This window comes from Oryctolagus cuniculus, chromosome 6 (assembly GCF_051225735.1).
Source record: "Oryctolagus cuniculus isolate XC-2025 breed Fujian yellow rabbit chromosome 6, ASM5122573v1, whole genome shotgun sequence".
In the NCBI taxonomy this organism is placed as follows: Eukaryota; Metazoa; Chordata; class Mammalia; order Lagomorpha; family Leporidae; genus Oryctolagus; species Oryctolagus cuniculus.
Genome location: NC_142872.1, coordinates 27925150 through 27939814, shown reverse-complemented (window position 1 = coordinate 27939814; position 14665 = coordinate 27925150). Strand labels below are relative to the sequence as shown.

The 14665-nt window shown below is 46.9% G+C and overlaps 1 protein-coding gene across 6 annotated transcripts in view; it reads right to left on the bottom strand.

Moving 5' to 3' along the window:
- The window catches only part of CTNNA1 (catenin alpha 1), a 169104-nt gene that overhangs the window by 8752 nt on the left and 145687 nt on the right, over positions 1-14665 (bottom strand). For all 6 annotated transcript variants that reach the window (XM_070075026.1, XM_070075025.1, XM_051843320.3 and 3 more), the window contains 1 exon segment: positions 6680-6836. In XM_070075026.1, coding sequence (XP_069931127.1) covers positions 6680-6836 — 157 coding nt within the window.

Sequence of the window (14665 nt, the reverse complement as noted above, 5' to 3'; positions counted from 1 at the left end):
AAGAAAGGAGAGCGGCCACGGGTGACCGGCAGCTGTGCTGCACACGCGGCAGAACATCCTCGTCGCAGAACCCAGTCCCCTGGTCGCTTCCCGTCAGGAAGCCCCGCAAGGCTGCTCCCGCGCAGCGCCTGCCCATCCTCCCAGAAGCCAGCAGACCCGGGGCAGGAGGAGGAGCCCAGAGCACCTGGAGCCAGTTCTGCAGGGCCACGGGGGAGCCCTCTTGAGGCACATGGGGCTCCGCTGCCGGCTCCCTCGAGGCAGAAACCCTCGGACCCCGTTAGGGTGGTAATGGCTCCCACCAGTCGGCAGGCTGCATTCGGACGCCCACCGAACTTTCTGCCCCGATGCCCAACACCTGACTGGGTTTTCAGGAAGCACAGAGCAAGCCAATTTTAACACCAAAGTGAAAGCAACCAAATGTCCAAGAGTGGCCAGGTGACTCAGGGGCCTATGCAGCCTGTCAGACGGCTGAGGCACAGGCGCATGGGCGGGCCGCAGGGACCACCAGCAGAGCCATGTGACGGGTGTGCAGGCCTCCTGCTTGGACAGAGCTCTGAGACACAGAACTCCATGTTCACTCCCAGACCAGCAGAGTGGCCAGCCGAGCAGGCCGAAGACCCAGCTCCTCCCAAAGGGCCAAAACAGTTACAGCCAACGCAGTCACGCTGAGGACACTCATCTGGGCTTTTTTCCTTCTCTCTCGTTCTTTCTGCCAGCCCCGGCTGCCTACTGCTTTGAACACACCACTATCCAGGGTACAATTTAACCCACTTCCAGGAAGCACTGTCCCTTCCTGGCAGCACCTGCTGACACGGTCAAGTTACACTTGACAACCCCACAGTAAACCTGGCCTCCTACAGCACCAAAACAAGAACTGGTCTCAAATGTGATTCCTTTCATCTAGGGCGCGTGGAGGCGGAGAGCACGGAAGCTGGCCTGGCTGGAGCAGCCCCGTCACAGGGCGCCAGGAAGCCCTGCAGAGATCCTCAGGGGACTGTGTTCTGGGGCCCCGAGTACGGTGGGATCAGATGGAAGCCACAACGAGAATGAACATCTTTCCAGGGAAAGTCAAAAACAGGCAGAATCGAAGGCCGGCGCTGTGGCATAGCCAGTAAAGCCTGCCTGCAGTGCCGGCATCCCATATGGGTGCCGGTTTGAGTCCCAGCTGCTCCACTTCTGATCCAGCCCCTTGCTAATATGCCTGAGAAAGCAGAAGACGACAGTCCAAGTCCTTGGGCTCCTGTACCCATGTAGGAGATCTGGAAGAAGCTCTGGGTTCCAGGCTTTGGATCGGCTCAGCTCCAGTGGACCTCTTTCTCACTGCCTCTCTGAAACTCTGCCTTTCAAATAAATAAATAAATAAATCATTGGGGAAAAAAAAGGAAGAATTCCTGTTACAGAAGGGAAATGGATGACCCCAGTATATAAGACCACATTTTGGCTTCTCTTAATTGAAAATTTATGAGATTTGCATCATTTCACTATTGAAAGGGTAAACATCAAACTTCTTATGAATTCTAGGGGGGTATTTCAACAAAGAGAAGTGGATTTAGACCACAAGTATCTCTTTTTTTGTTATTATTTTAAAATGTTTATTTATTTAAAGCAAAGTTACAGAGGAGAGGAGAGACAGAGAGAGAGAGATCGATCTTTCACTAGCTGGCTGCAACATCTGGGGCAGGGCCAGGCGGAAGCCACGAGACTGGAGCTCCATCCAGGTCTCCCACTTGGGTGGCTGGAGCCCAAAGACTTGGGCATCTTCTGCTATTTTGCCAGATCAGAAGTAGAGCAGCTGGGAGTTGAACCAGCACCCATATGGGATGCTGGCACTGCAGGCAGTGGATTAACTTGTTGTGCCACAATGCTGGCCCCCACAAACATATACAATCTTTCCAAATACAAATTTAAACTAAACAAAGTGGTACGGAGCCGCTAGCCCGCTCTCACACAAGGCCTTCAGTTAAAAGCTTCTGCTTTCACTGAATCTAACACAGCCTGATCCCTACGTTGTATTTTGTGGTCCAAAGGAAAGAAAAGATGCAGCCAGCAAAGCTCCGCACCAGTATTTTCTCTTACTGATTTCTCTTACTGTTCCAGGACTGCTAACACTGGGGACAGTGATTGGGAGTGCGGTGGCATTCTTTTTTGTTCATTAAAGTAAGCCAAACCTCCAGCAAGGATTTGTTCACCTTCATCTAAATACCTGATGTTAAAAAAATCAATTTCAACTTTCTTAAATTCATGTTTGTTTGTTTGTTTTTTCAAATGACCCCAAACAAGGGAAGGGTATGGCATCCTTTAGCAACAAAGAAGTCTTCTATTTTAGGAAGCTGACTAAAGTAATATTCTCTCCCCTTACTGAACAGCTGTCTATGAAAGACACACACCCAGAAGAGCACCCCACCTGCTCTCTACACTTGAACCCCAGAGGGGGAGGGAGAGTCCACCAGTCATGTACAAATGTGGCAGGTTAGGAGGCACCCACACTAACAAAAACCCTACATCCCTTTGAATTCCCAGTAGGTGCCCTTTGAGCCACACATCCAACTGTCTCTTTGTAGACCTGCTTAAAAATCCACACACTCTCCACCTGTCTATGTGAATATGCAGTTGTATCTATATGACACAGAGGGACACACATGCATGAAAAGAAACACAAAGGGGTCACATCATCAGCACTACTGTCCCTTTCACGTAAAAACCCTTCTACCTCTGCCTGCCAAATCTGCCCCTGCATGGTGACAGCCGCACAGAACCCCACCGAATCTCATGCAGCTGGTCTTTCCTGGTGAAGAAAACATTTTTATAAAGGCATTTGGCAGACATCTGAAACCTATCCCTGGGGAAAATTTCTAGCAATGAGTTAAAATGCATACGTGTGTAAAGTAGATATGTGGTACCTAATTGCCCTCCAGGAACCGTGCCAGCTGGCACTCTGCACACTGTAAGAACTTCGGTGCATGGTGCATGACCTCGGCCTGCTCACATCCTCTGCCCTGGGCATCTCTGTTAGTGCAGCCCCTGCACGCTCCATACAGTGCACTCACCGAGGCCAGGCGCTACTCAGTGCTTCACGCTCCACTCTCTATGCAGGCACAGGCACGCACATGCACACACACACACACACGTGCGCGCATACACACACACACACACACACACACACTGTATTTTCACATCACCACCACTCAAAGTTCAGTGTGATTTACATGAGAGTCACGAATCAAAGCTTCTGCCTTCACCAATACCTGTATCACTTCCTCCAAAGACAAACTAGTATAGATTTAAGGTTTTGCTGTTAGACACAAAAACAAAAAACAGGTACAGTAATCCTTTTGTACCAACATCAGACCAAGTTTTCTGGGCTCACTGATACTTCATGACTTAACGAAAGAAAGCCCCAATCAGCACTTTTGTATGTTGTCCTAAAGTATTTAATGCAATATATTTGTTTCTAAAAGTATTTCATAAAAAATACAATTAACCCAATTAGAACCACTCATTTATAAAAAAAAAAGAGCCAAGACTTCAATATGGAAGAGAGTGAGAAAGTAAATCACATTCCCACAAACAGAATTTATCGAGTACAATTCAAATGAAATCTACAGTCTATCCCTTTGCTAAATCTCAAGGCACTCTCCCTAAGGGAACCGTCAGTGAGCACACGCTCAGTCTGCACCAGGGCCCCACCCCACGCCATCCGCAAGGCGGTGCTCCCGCCCCTGCAGAGGAGCCGCCACGCCTCCTTCCCTGGGAGCAGCCTGCTTGCCCTCTCCTTCCGGTCTTGTCTGGAAAGACAAATCCCACTGTCTCAACCTGCCACGGAGTGACCCAAGTGTCCCCTGTTCTGTAGCCTCCTGCAGAACACCGGCGTGGGGGGTCTTGGTGGCTTCCCCAGGCTGTACCCAAGAAGACCATCACTTGCTGCAACATGTATCAGGACATGATTTATCCCAAATATGAGGGAGCTTCTGGATTCCATGAGACAAGATAGGCGACAGAGAGAAGCAGAGGGACCCCAGCCCTCCTCCAGGCAAAACTGGCCCATGGATGGACTCTCAGTGAGCAGGCAGGGCTACAGCCAACACCTAGGCCTTGTAACATCTAATAGAAATCCGATGGCAGAAAATTTGTAGTGGAAATATTCCGTAAGACCACACACACTGCCAAAGGGTCTCAAGAGCCCAGGGGTCTTACTTATCATTTAGCCTGACCCTATGAAGTCCACCTACCTCGAGCCTGGCCCTATGCCAGGGACCTCCTACTTGGCAACAAGCCTGTCTTCAGTAGGACCACCGACACACCAGTGTGCCCAGGAGGCAGGTCAGGGTGAGGCCAACACGTGGCTTCCTGTCTGAACGCTGCCTGTGCTGCAGGTGACATGGTAAGACACGTGAAGCGTCAGAGTCTGAACATGGCAGCCTGACCCGTCACCCCAATACAACGCTGCACAGGCATCTGCACGTCTCCCCTCCACCCCAGCTCCTAAACAGCACATCATAAAAATTGAAGGGACATGCACTGGCATCCTAGATAGGTACCGGTTCATGTCCAGCTTCTCTTCTTCCGATCCAGCCCCCTGCTTATAGCCTAAGAAAGCAGAACGAAATGGCCCAAGTGCTTGGGCCCCTGTTCCTGTATGGGAGACCCAGAAGAAGCTCCTGGCTCCTGTGTGGCTCAGCTCCAGCATTGTGGCCATTTGGGGAATGAACCAGCAGATGGAAGAAGACCTCTCTCTCTCTCTCTGTCTCGACCTCTCAAATAAATAAAGTCTTAAAAAAAAAAAAAAAAAAAAAAAAAAACACCAAAGGGATGGTGAACAATAGCCTTGCCCTACTAAACACCAAAGTATCTGACAGTACTAAGCAAGTCTATGACAGTACACTCAAAAAACATGGCAGGCAGAACACGAAGCTCACATTATCGTCCTGACAGAACTGCTCAATGTTTCCACCCAATAAACAGAAACTGTCTCAACTCCTTAAGTCAGTCCTCACTACACTCATACATTTGCATAAAAATGGAACAAAGGTGTATCTGTTAAAAAGATTTGGATTTCTCTGTGCCATTCTTGTGATTTATGTCATGTACCCTAAGGTTTCTGCCTGGATCCCACTAAACACTGCTGCAGAATCCCCCTTGTTCTCTGATTTGAAGCCCCTGCATGAGGGACATTTGATTCTATTTCATTTATTTTACTGTGAAGAGGAAGTGAAAGTCCCTCGAGATCCCGTGTGCGCTACACCAGCCTCATCACAAGGCAGCGGCTTCAGGAATGGAGGATCTGTCCACAGGGGGGCTTTGCATCGGCTGTCAGAATTCCTTGTTTGCTTAAAAGTGTGCCGTGAAGGTGGAATGTTTTTCTCTAAACCTATGAAGAAGAATAATTCAGTCCTTCATTGGGAAAAACAACAGAAGGCCAAGATTTCCCAAAAAAGCCATTGCTGCATTTTTGGCACCTGCAAAGATGTGCTTGCAAATTAGTTTTTGTTTTAAAGTCCCAGCACCTGCAATCTGGCAGTCCTGCAGCAACATGGCTCACCCGCCTCCCCCTTGGCAGTTCACCTCCTGCCTACTCCCCACTTTCTCAAAGCCAGCCAGAGCCACCAATCCCAAGGAGAGCATGCAGAGACAGGGAGCCATCGGTATGCGGAACACACTGTCACCCTTATATAGGTCACTGCTGGAGGACGGTGCTGTGCATGTACTTAAGCCTGCTTTCGTTTCAAGCCCCGTTGCCACTCACATCTCCCACATTCTAGCCTGTGGTCTCCTGGGGTGACAGGGAGTTTCAGCCCCACAAGAACCCAGCCATCGACTCTGCCACAGGCACTGGTCTCAGGAAGCCTGGCACTTCCAGAGAGCAAGCCGTGCGGCCGAGGGCAACAGAGGCTTGTTAAATGCAGGATGCATGTAATGTTACTCAACCCTAAGGAGACAGGGCTGAAATCTATCTCTGTGCGATGAACACGGAATTGCACTTGACAGACACTTTCTATATGAATGCAATTTACTATGTCATTACCAGTTTATGTTTATATAATGAAATCAACTGTTTTTGTGAGGTGAATTACCCAGATTTATTTTTGCAAGTTCATAATTAAATGGCACTTAAATATTTCCTCTCTGTTTTCTATCTGTGTGTCATGGAGACAGAGTCTTCAGGAAAGTAGGCAGTTAAACTATGATCATCTCTGAGACAGAGAGGCTGCCCAGGAAGGAAAAAAATGACTGAAAAAGAAATGAGAGGGGATGGCGCCGAGAATCCTTTCTTCTCCAAGTCTCCCAAGAAATAACCACAGCCGGGACCTGGCTCCAGGGCCATGCTGTCTCCAAGCACAGTGGCAGCAAGAGGGTGGACGGCTCCGGTGTGCCACAACTCAGAGGTAAGGCTCTACCCTGCACAAGCAAAGAAACCCCTCACCAGCCAGTCTTCTCCTGCGTGCCTGTAGGATTAGACCAGCCCCGCCATGGGGAACAGCTCCAACCTCACCCCCCACTGCTCAGCAGTCAATACTAACTCCCTTTTTTTTTTTTTAATTAAAATGAAAATCAGCACAATATTATTGCTGGAATAATTTACCTGCCCAGACGTGGGGGCATGTGATTGTCCATGAGTGTAACTTACATGAAAGCAATTACGCACAGCCTTACATGCTTCTCTGGGGAACCAGCTCATTACCTGAGACAGCCAAGAAGTCATCAATGGAAGTAATGTCGTCGACAGCATCTGTGAGAACACGCACTTGCTTCTCCCACTGTTCCTTAAAAAGATCCATGTTCTCTTGGGCCAGCTTACTCTGTGGTTTTGCTGCCAATGCCAGTGCAGCATTGATAACCTGCAAAAGACAGGAAAGCTCCTTGTTGCTTCCTTCTCAGTGCCATGCAAAGAAAACGATGGGACAGTTTGGTCAGCACAGTGGCAACGGCTTTGTTTCCCGTGAATTTCACCGAGACATGATACCACGCATCCCAACATGACTACTACAAAGATGAAGTAGAGAAGACTTAAGTGGTAAGTTTTCTGTGAAAGCAGTATTTTAGGTGGAACCTACAGATAATTATAAAATAAACATTTCTCCACTCTGGGATGGCAGCTCTTTACATCGCTGACATTAAATTCCAGACTTTTTTTCTCCTTGTACACAGACATATGTCAATATACTCCAAACTATACAATCAGAAGTATATGCTACAAGAACCTCCACTTTGACTATGACCTTGTCTAAACAAGGTAAGAGTCGGAGAACTCAGAGGGCTTCCATAGCCTTGGAAACTCATGACTGGAGCATAGGGAGATTACTGATGCCATAGACAGGAGTGTCAATTGGTAAAGTCAACAACAGGAGTCACTGTGCACTTACTCCTCATGTAGGATCTCTGTCCTTAATGTGCTGTGCATTGAGATTTAATGCTATAACGAGTACTCAAACAATATATTTCACTTTGTGTTTCTATGGGGGTGCAAACTGTTGAAATCTTTACTTAATGCATACTAAACTGTTCTGTAAAAAAAAAAAAAAAAACCAAACCAGAAATTATCAATTCCCAACTTGACTCTCACTGGGATTAAACACGACAATAGGTCTGATCTGATTTCATCAGCATTTAAAAAAATCATCTATTATTTTTCACTTTATGTTTCTGTGTGGGAGCAAACTGTTGAAATCCTTACTTAATGTATACTAAGCTGATCTTCTGTATATTAAGATAATCGACAATGAATCTTGATGTGAATGGAAGGGGAGAGGGGAGGGTTGTGGGTGGGAGGGACGGTATGGGGGGGAAGCCATTGTAACCCATAAGTCGTACTTTGGAAATTTATATTCATTAAATAAAAGTTAAAAAAAGAAAAAAAAAAGAAATTACAAACATCAAGAATGAAAAAAGAACTCAAAAAAAAAAAAAGAAGTATATGCTACATTAAACTGACTATCCTGTTTCTTATTTGTTTTCCTTCTTTCTTTGAGAGGCAGAGTGAAAGAGACAGAGATTGATCTTCCGCCTTGTAATTCACTCTCCATATGCCCACAAAAGCCAGGACTGGGTCATGTCAAAGCCAGGTAGCAACAACTCCCTCCATGTCTCCCATGTGGGTGGCAGGAACCCACGCACTGGAGTCATCATCTGTTGCCTCCCAGGCACATTAGCAGGGAGCTGGATCAGAGGTGTGAGTGGGACTCGATCTCAGGCCCCAGTCTTTGATATGGGCTAGGGGCAGCCCAAAGCTATGGTCTGCTTTATTTAGTTGAAACACAAAGGGACAGTGACAGAGGGAGAGACAATATCTGCTTCTTTTAAATACTTCTCCAGGGGCCGGCGCTGTGGCACAGCAGGTTAAGCCTCTGCCTGTTGCAGCACTGAGATCCCATATGGGCACTGGTTCCAGTCTCAGCTGCTCCACTTCCAATCCAGTCCCCTGCTAATGATCCTGAAAAAGCATCGGAGAATGTCCCAAGTCCTTGGGCCCCTGCACCATATGGGAGACCTGGAAGACGCTCCTGGCTCCCGACTTTGGCCTGGCCCAGCCCTGGCCATCGCCGGCCATTTGGGGATTGAACTAGTAAATGGAAGATCTTTCTCTTTTCCTTCAAAACAGCCCAGCTCTGACCATTGTGGCCATTTGGGGATTGAACCAGCGGATAGAAGACCTTTCGTTCTGTTTCTCCCTCTGTACCGCTACCTCTCAAATAAAAAAAAAAAAATAAAAAAAAAAAAAAGCTACTTGGAAAGTATGTGGTTAAGTTTTAACAGAAATGTTAAGTTCTACCGTAACTCCCGTAGCCTACAAGTGTGCAGGTTAGGCTCTGTTCAGTGTCTACAGTGTGTGGCATTCACCACTCTACATTTTAGAGCATTTTTCTCTCTCCAAAAAGCCACTAGCGGTCATCCTCCATTTCCCTCAACTTTCCTTTCCCCTATGCTCTGGTTATCAGTCACCAGTTTATTTTCTGTCTTTATGGATTTCCCCATTTTGTCTTCTTTTTTTTTAAAGATTCATTTACTTATTTATTTTAAAGAGTTACAGACAGAGGGAGAGACAAAGAAAGAGACCTTCCACCTGCTGGTTCACACCCCAGTTGACGGCACATGGCTCAGGCTGGGCCAGGCTAATGCTAGGGGTCAGGAGATTCTTCTAGGTCCCCCTCAAGGGTGGCGGGGACCCAAGCACCTGGCCCGTCTTCTGCTGCTTTTCCAGACGCATTAGCAGGGAGCTGGACTGGAAATGAAGCAGTGGGATAGGAACCAGTGCCCATGTGGGATGCCAGTGTTGCAGGCTGCTGCTTAACCCACTGCACCACAACGCCAGCCCCGAGGATTTCCCCATTTCTTAGGAACAGAATTTAAAAATATGTGGACTTTCCTAACTAGCTGGTTTTACTTAACTAATCTAAAAGTCCATTCTTACTGTAGCATGTATCAGTACTTCCTCTCTTTTCACTGACAAACAATATTCTACTGCATAAAAATGCCACCTTTCACTTATCCACTCATTGGCTGATGGACATCTGCACCGTCTCCTGTCCTCGGATAGGTAAGCCTTCACATTTAAGTTCTGTGTTCTCATTTCTCTGGGAATGGAATGAAATTGCTGGGTCCTGTGGCTGAACTTTAGGCTAAAACTGTTGAGGAACTGCTGCCTTACTTCTTCGCACAGCGACTGCACCACCATCTGACATCCTCCCAGCATGTGTGAGGGCCCCAAGGCTACTTCCCTGCTTTGCTGGGGGCGAGGCGGGTACTGTCTCGGCTGCATTTCCCTGATGGCTAACGGACTGGACCTCCTTTCAGGAGCTTACTGACCATGTGTGTATATTCTCTGGAGAAATGTCCCCTCAGATCCTTTCATTCCTGAATGAGGGAAACGCTGAGTGGCATGCAGATCAGCTGAGGGAATGACTAGGAAGACTTGCAGTGGGAGAGCAGGGGAAGAAGGTTAAATGTGTATTATGAAAAAACTGCACGTGGAGGGCAAATTTTTTTACACCAAAATAACCATCATTTAATGCCATTTTCCACTAACATTTTGGAGCTCCCTTTTATAAAGAGCATTTATGGGTTACAAGGAATAAATGCGTTTATGTAACACCTGGCAAGCCGACAGCAGAGTGTGGGACATTTTCACCTTCGGATCGCGTGTCTAACTCTCCTCTTGCTGAAGAAATGTTATTAACTCAGCCCTGAGAAGCCACTGATGGTGGCCACTTGAGTAAGAGTCAGACCCACCAGGCTGGGGCCACTACTCATCCCTCTAAATGCTAACAACTGGTAGACCATCAACATGTCAGTTACAGATTAACAAATGGAGATGGCTCAAGTTTTCTAATCCATAACAGCCCTCTGCTTTCCAAAGAGTTTGGACTTGGGCGGTAATCTGGAGACGGAGACGTCCAGTCTGCAGCTGCCCGCCTGCCGCCTGCCAGGCTTCTCTGCTGCTTCTTGCCATTCGTTCTGTGGCAGCAGAGCTGACAGAGGTATGGCGCTCTTCATTAACTCAGGACTTCATGAATGTGTCATCAGCATTTTCAGAGTGCAAAGAATATCTGGCTAGAGAAAATGTTTCCTAAGACAGCCAAATCAACATGGGTAGGGCACTGATTATGTTTCAAACACAAAGAGCATTTTGCATTTCAAAGAGAATCTGTTTTCTTTATTCCGTAACTTGTCTCATACAGCATAATGAGTGTAAAGCACTATGTCTAAAGTTAACTCTCCTTTTTGTCACAGGACTGTTAACAAAAGACATTTGGTAAAATTAAATACTTATTTCTGATGACTCTTAGTAAATTAGGATTAGAAATATACAAACCAGTTAAATAATTATGTACACAACACTTTGTTGTAAAACTCTGGAGTCATTTGCCTTAAAAATCAAGATGGTACTGACCAGTGCACCCTACTGCCACCATGAGTTAAACAGCAATGGAATGGGCTTTTAAGCCAATAAAATGAGATGTGAAATGGAAACAGCAAAAAAAGGTGTTAGGAGTTGAGCAAATCACCTTTCAATGCAGGTGACCTTTGCTTATGCAGGAAACTGGTCTGTCAGCTGAAAGTACTTTAGAATGAGCAGTCACCCATCCAGCTACAGACAACACAGATGTACCATCAACCAACAACCTTTCTATACCTTGGGGAGGTGGGGGTAGAAAATGAAAGGGCTGTCAGATCTTTAGAAAGGCAACTATTATGAAATATGTGGGATTCAATCTATTAAGAAATCAATATGACTGAAGAAACAAGTAGTTTGACTTCTCTGAGGTGGATTAACCAAACCTCAATCAATGGAAACACCCTACATGTTAAGGGGTATAGAGACCAGCACATTTATGCACAAATTAGCAAGGACATTGGGTGATGAAAACAGCTAAGAACATCTTGGGGACAGAGAGTATGAGTATGAAGAGATGGCTAAACGCAAGATAAAGCAAAAGTATTAGGACAGGAGAGTCTGGAAACAGAATCTGTCACACAGCAGAATCCCGTGTCTGAGAAATGACACTGACTCAAGAACACTGGGGAAACGTTACAATCAGAGATGTAAACCAGCGCACGCTCAGGCCGCAGGCTCTCACTGCGACTGGGCTAGACACAGCGCTGAAAATGCTGCTTCTGTGGAACCGCAGCACGTCGCTGCGTGCTCGTGGCCAGGGCGGACATCGATGGCAAAGGACCAGCCTTCCGCTACCAAACACGGTGTGAACGGTGCCACCCTCCGTCAGCTAAGGGAGCTCTCCTGTATTCCTGGCTTGCAGAGTTTTTGTTAGGAATCGATGGTGGCTTTTGTAGACCACTTCTGCTTCTTTTGCTTCCTCCGCGGTCTTGCATTCTTCCACCACTGGTAGAGTTCCCCGAGGCTGAGGCCCTCACCGCTTTCACTCCTTTTCTACATGCCTCCCCCACCCCAGCAAGTTCATCTAGTCTCATGAATTTAAATGTTACCCACCTGCCAACCACTGCCACCTCTCCCTGAGACCAGCCACTGTAACCTCCAACCCACATCCCAACTACACACCAAAAAGCTCTACCTGGATGGCTCAGATATTTCTAATTGAACATATCCAAATAAAATCCATGATTTTCTTCTCCAAACCATGTTGAATAGGTCTCGCTCAAAATTCTTACATATTCAACTTCAAATGGAGTCTTGAAACTGGAGAACTACATTTCCATGGCCTAGTCAGACTCCTAGGACAGATTCTAAGTAACTACCCATTTCCTACCTTCCCCTCAAACCTGTCATAGCTCTGCCAGCACCCACACTCTTGGTTTATACTTCTGTTCCCTATTCAAATGAGAAGATGAATAACAAATGTGATTGGACGAGAACACCTTTAGATTCCTATCTCCACATTTATCCACCTACCCATATTCTATATAAACCTCACCTGGCCAAGGGATCTCTGTATGGTGACTAACCTAGGGACCAATTCTCAACTCACGTTCTATAACCATTTGAAATCAACTGTCACTTTTCCTACAAATACTTTTCTTCACTTGGCTTCCTACAAACAACCAGCTGCTCATGTCTTCTGGTTAGTCTCCTTTGCTGGCCACTGCTCACATCCCTCAGTCCTCAGAGTTTCTCTCCGTTCACGCAAGCCTCTGGTGACGTCATCCAAGCTCATGGGTGAAGTACCACGTATTCCTATGTATTACTCCATCTCCTGTCTGCACAGCTCAACCAGACCTCTTCCCTGACCCTCACACTGCATCTTGTATGTGTGACAGGCACCTCAAAATTATGAGGTCCAAAACCGAGCTGCTGATCTATCCACCAGGGACACAAACAGCAGCTCCACCCTTCCTGCTGCTTAGGCTCAAACTCCTGAGATTTTCCCTGATTCCTTTCCCTCTCTCCCACTTCCCATCTAACGCTTCAAGAAATTCTTTCACAACTTATCCAGACTCTAACTAGGACTTACCACTTCTGACTGTTCTCTGACCTTGTTAGCGTGGTAACATCTTCTTAATTTCTTATGGCTGTTGTAACAAATGGCCACACACCCTGGGACTCAGAACACCATAGATACTTTACCTTACAGTTTTATAAGGCTAAAAACCAATGTATCGTCAGAGCTGTGTTCTTTCTGGATTCTGGAGAATACAGTCCTTGCCTTTCCCAAATTGCACAGGCTGTCTGACTCCTTGGCTTGTAGCCACAACACTCCAATCTCTTTCCACATCACATCTCCTCCTGCGCCCCTGGCACTCCTGCCTCCCTCCCATAAGGAAATTGTGCTTGCACTGGGGAAAACACCTGGAAACCTAGGGTGCCCACCTAAAGATAGAGGGTTACTCATCTCTGCAAAGACCCCTGGCTTGGAGATAAGAGTCACAGGTTTGAGGAATCAGGAAACAGACATCTGGGGTTGTCACTCCATAAACCACAGTTTCTTCAAGAGTCTCTGCTGCTTCTCTAGTTCAGAGAAATCTGCAAGCTCTTGTTCCAACCCCAGTTAGATCACGGCACTCTTGTACTCAAACTCTACCATGGCTTCCTGTGTCACTCAGAACAAAACCCAAGAACTCACCAGGGATCTCAAAGCACCCCCACTACAACTTGCGCTAGACATTCGCCCCTCCTTCCTCAACGCCTCTGCACTGTCACTCCCTCTGCAGGAAGCCTCCCACCTCAGGCACCCAAGGTATGCACTGCCTCTGCCTTCAGGTCTCCAGGTCTGCTCAGCTGTCATATTCTCGGTCTTTCTGGACCATCCTAACCACACTATTAAACACAACGTAATCAAGCTCTGTGATATGCAGCTAAAGCAGCATTTTGAAAGAGAGGTATAGTATGACAATGTTTCAACAATAAATTAGAGAAGGGGAAAACCTCAAAAGTCACTGAGTTAAAAGCTCCCATTTTAAAGTCAGAAAAAGAGCAAACTCCATGGAAGCAAAAGGAAAAACATAATAAGGAGTAGAAATGAAAAAAGGACCAATTACTAAGGCTCCTCAAGAAGTATCAGAAAATCCAAATATTCCTGTTAAAGCAACTGAGTCCGCTGTTAGAAACCTTTCCACAGAGTGAACTCCAGGCCCAGACGGAGCTCACCAGCTCCCAGGCTTCACTGGTCCGTCCTCCAAACATCCAGAGACTAGCTAACACCAATTAGACAGACGTCCCTTTTTTGAGACAACTTTTATGACACATATACCAGACTTCACAAGAACACAACACGCAACGTGTGAGTCTTACAAGATGACCACAGGGGTCTAAGGATCTTCATGCACAGACCCGGCCTGGGGGAGTGAAAACTCCTCCCATGGTTCCATCTGTCATTTCTTCCTACCCGACAAGAACAAGGAGGTACAGGAGCCAACTCCACACCGTGGTGGGACCACAGGGCTGCTGGACTGCAGGAGCATGAACCTGAGACACAAACACACCCTAGAAATCTGGAACCTCTATCCCAGGCTTACAGTAAACACACACTTCAACATAATAAATGTGTGTCTTCATGCTGCCGCATACAAAGCACCACTTAAAATCCTCGTCAAGTACTTGACCCGCCCGAGTGGCTCACTAAGCTGTCCATCAGTTCATCAGTCTGAACTCTGGAAGGGGCAACAGGCCGGGAGCCCTGCTGCCCGGGATCATCACTGCCCACATCGGGTCCAAGAGTAAAAAAAAGCCCCTCACTGAAGCCCTCAGCTCAGAGGG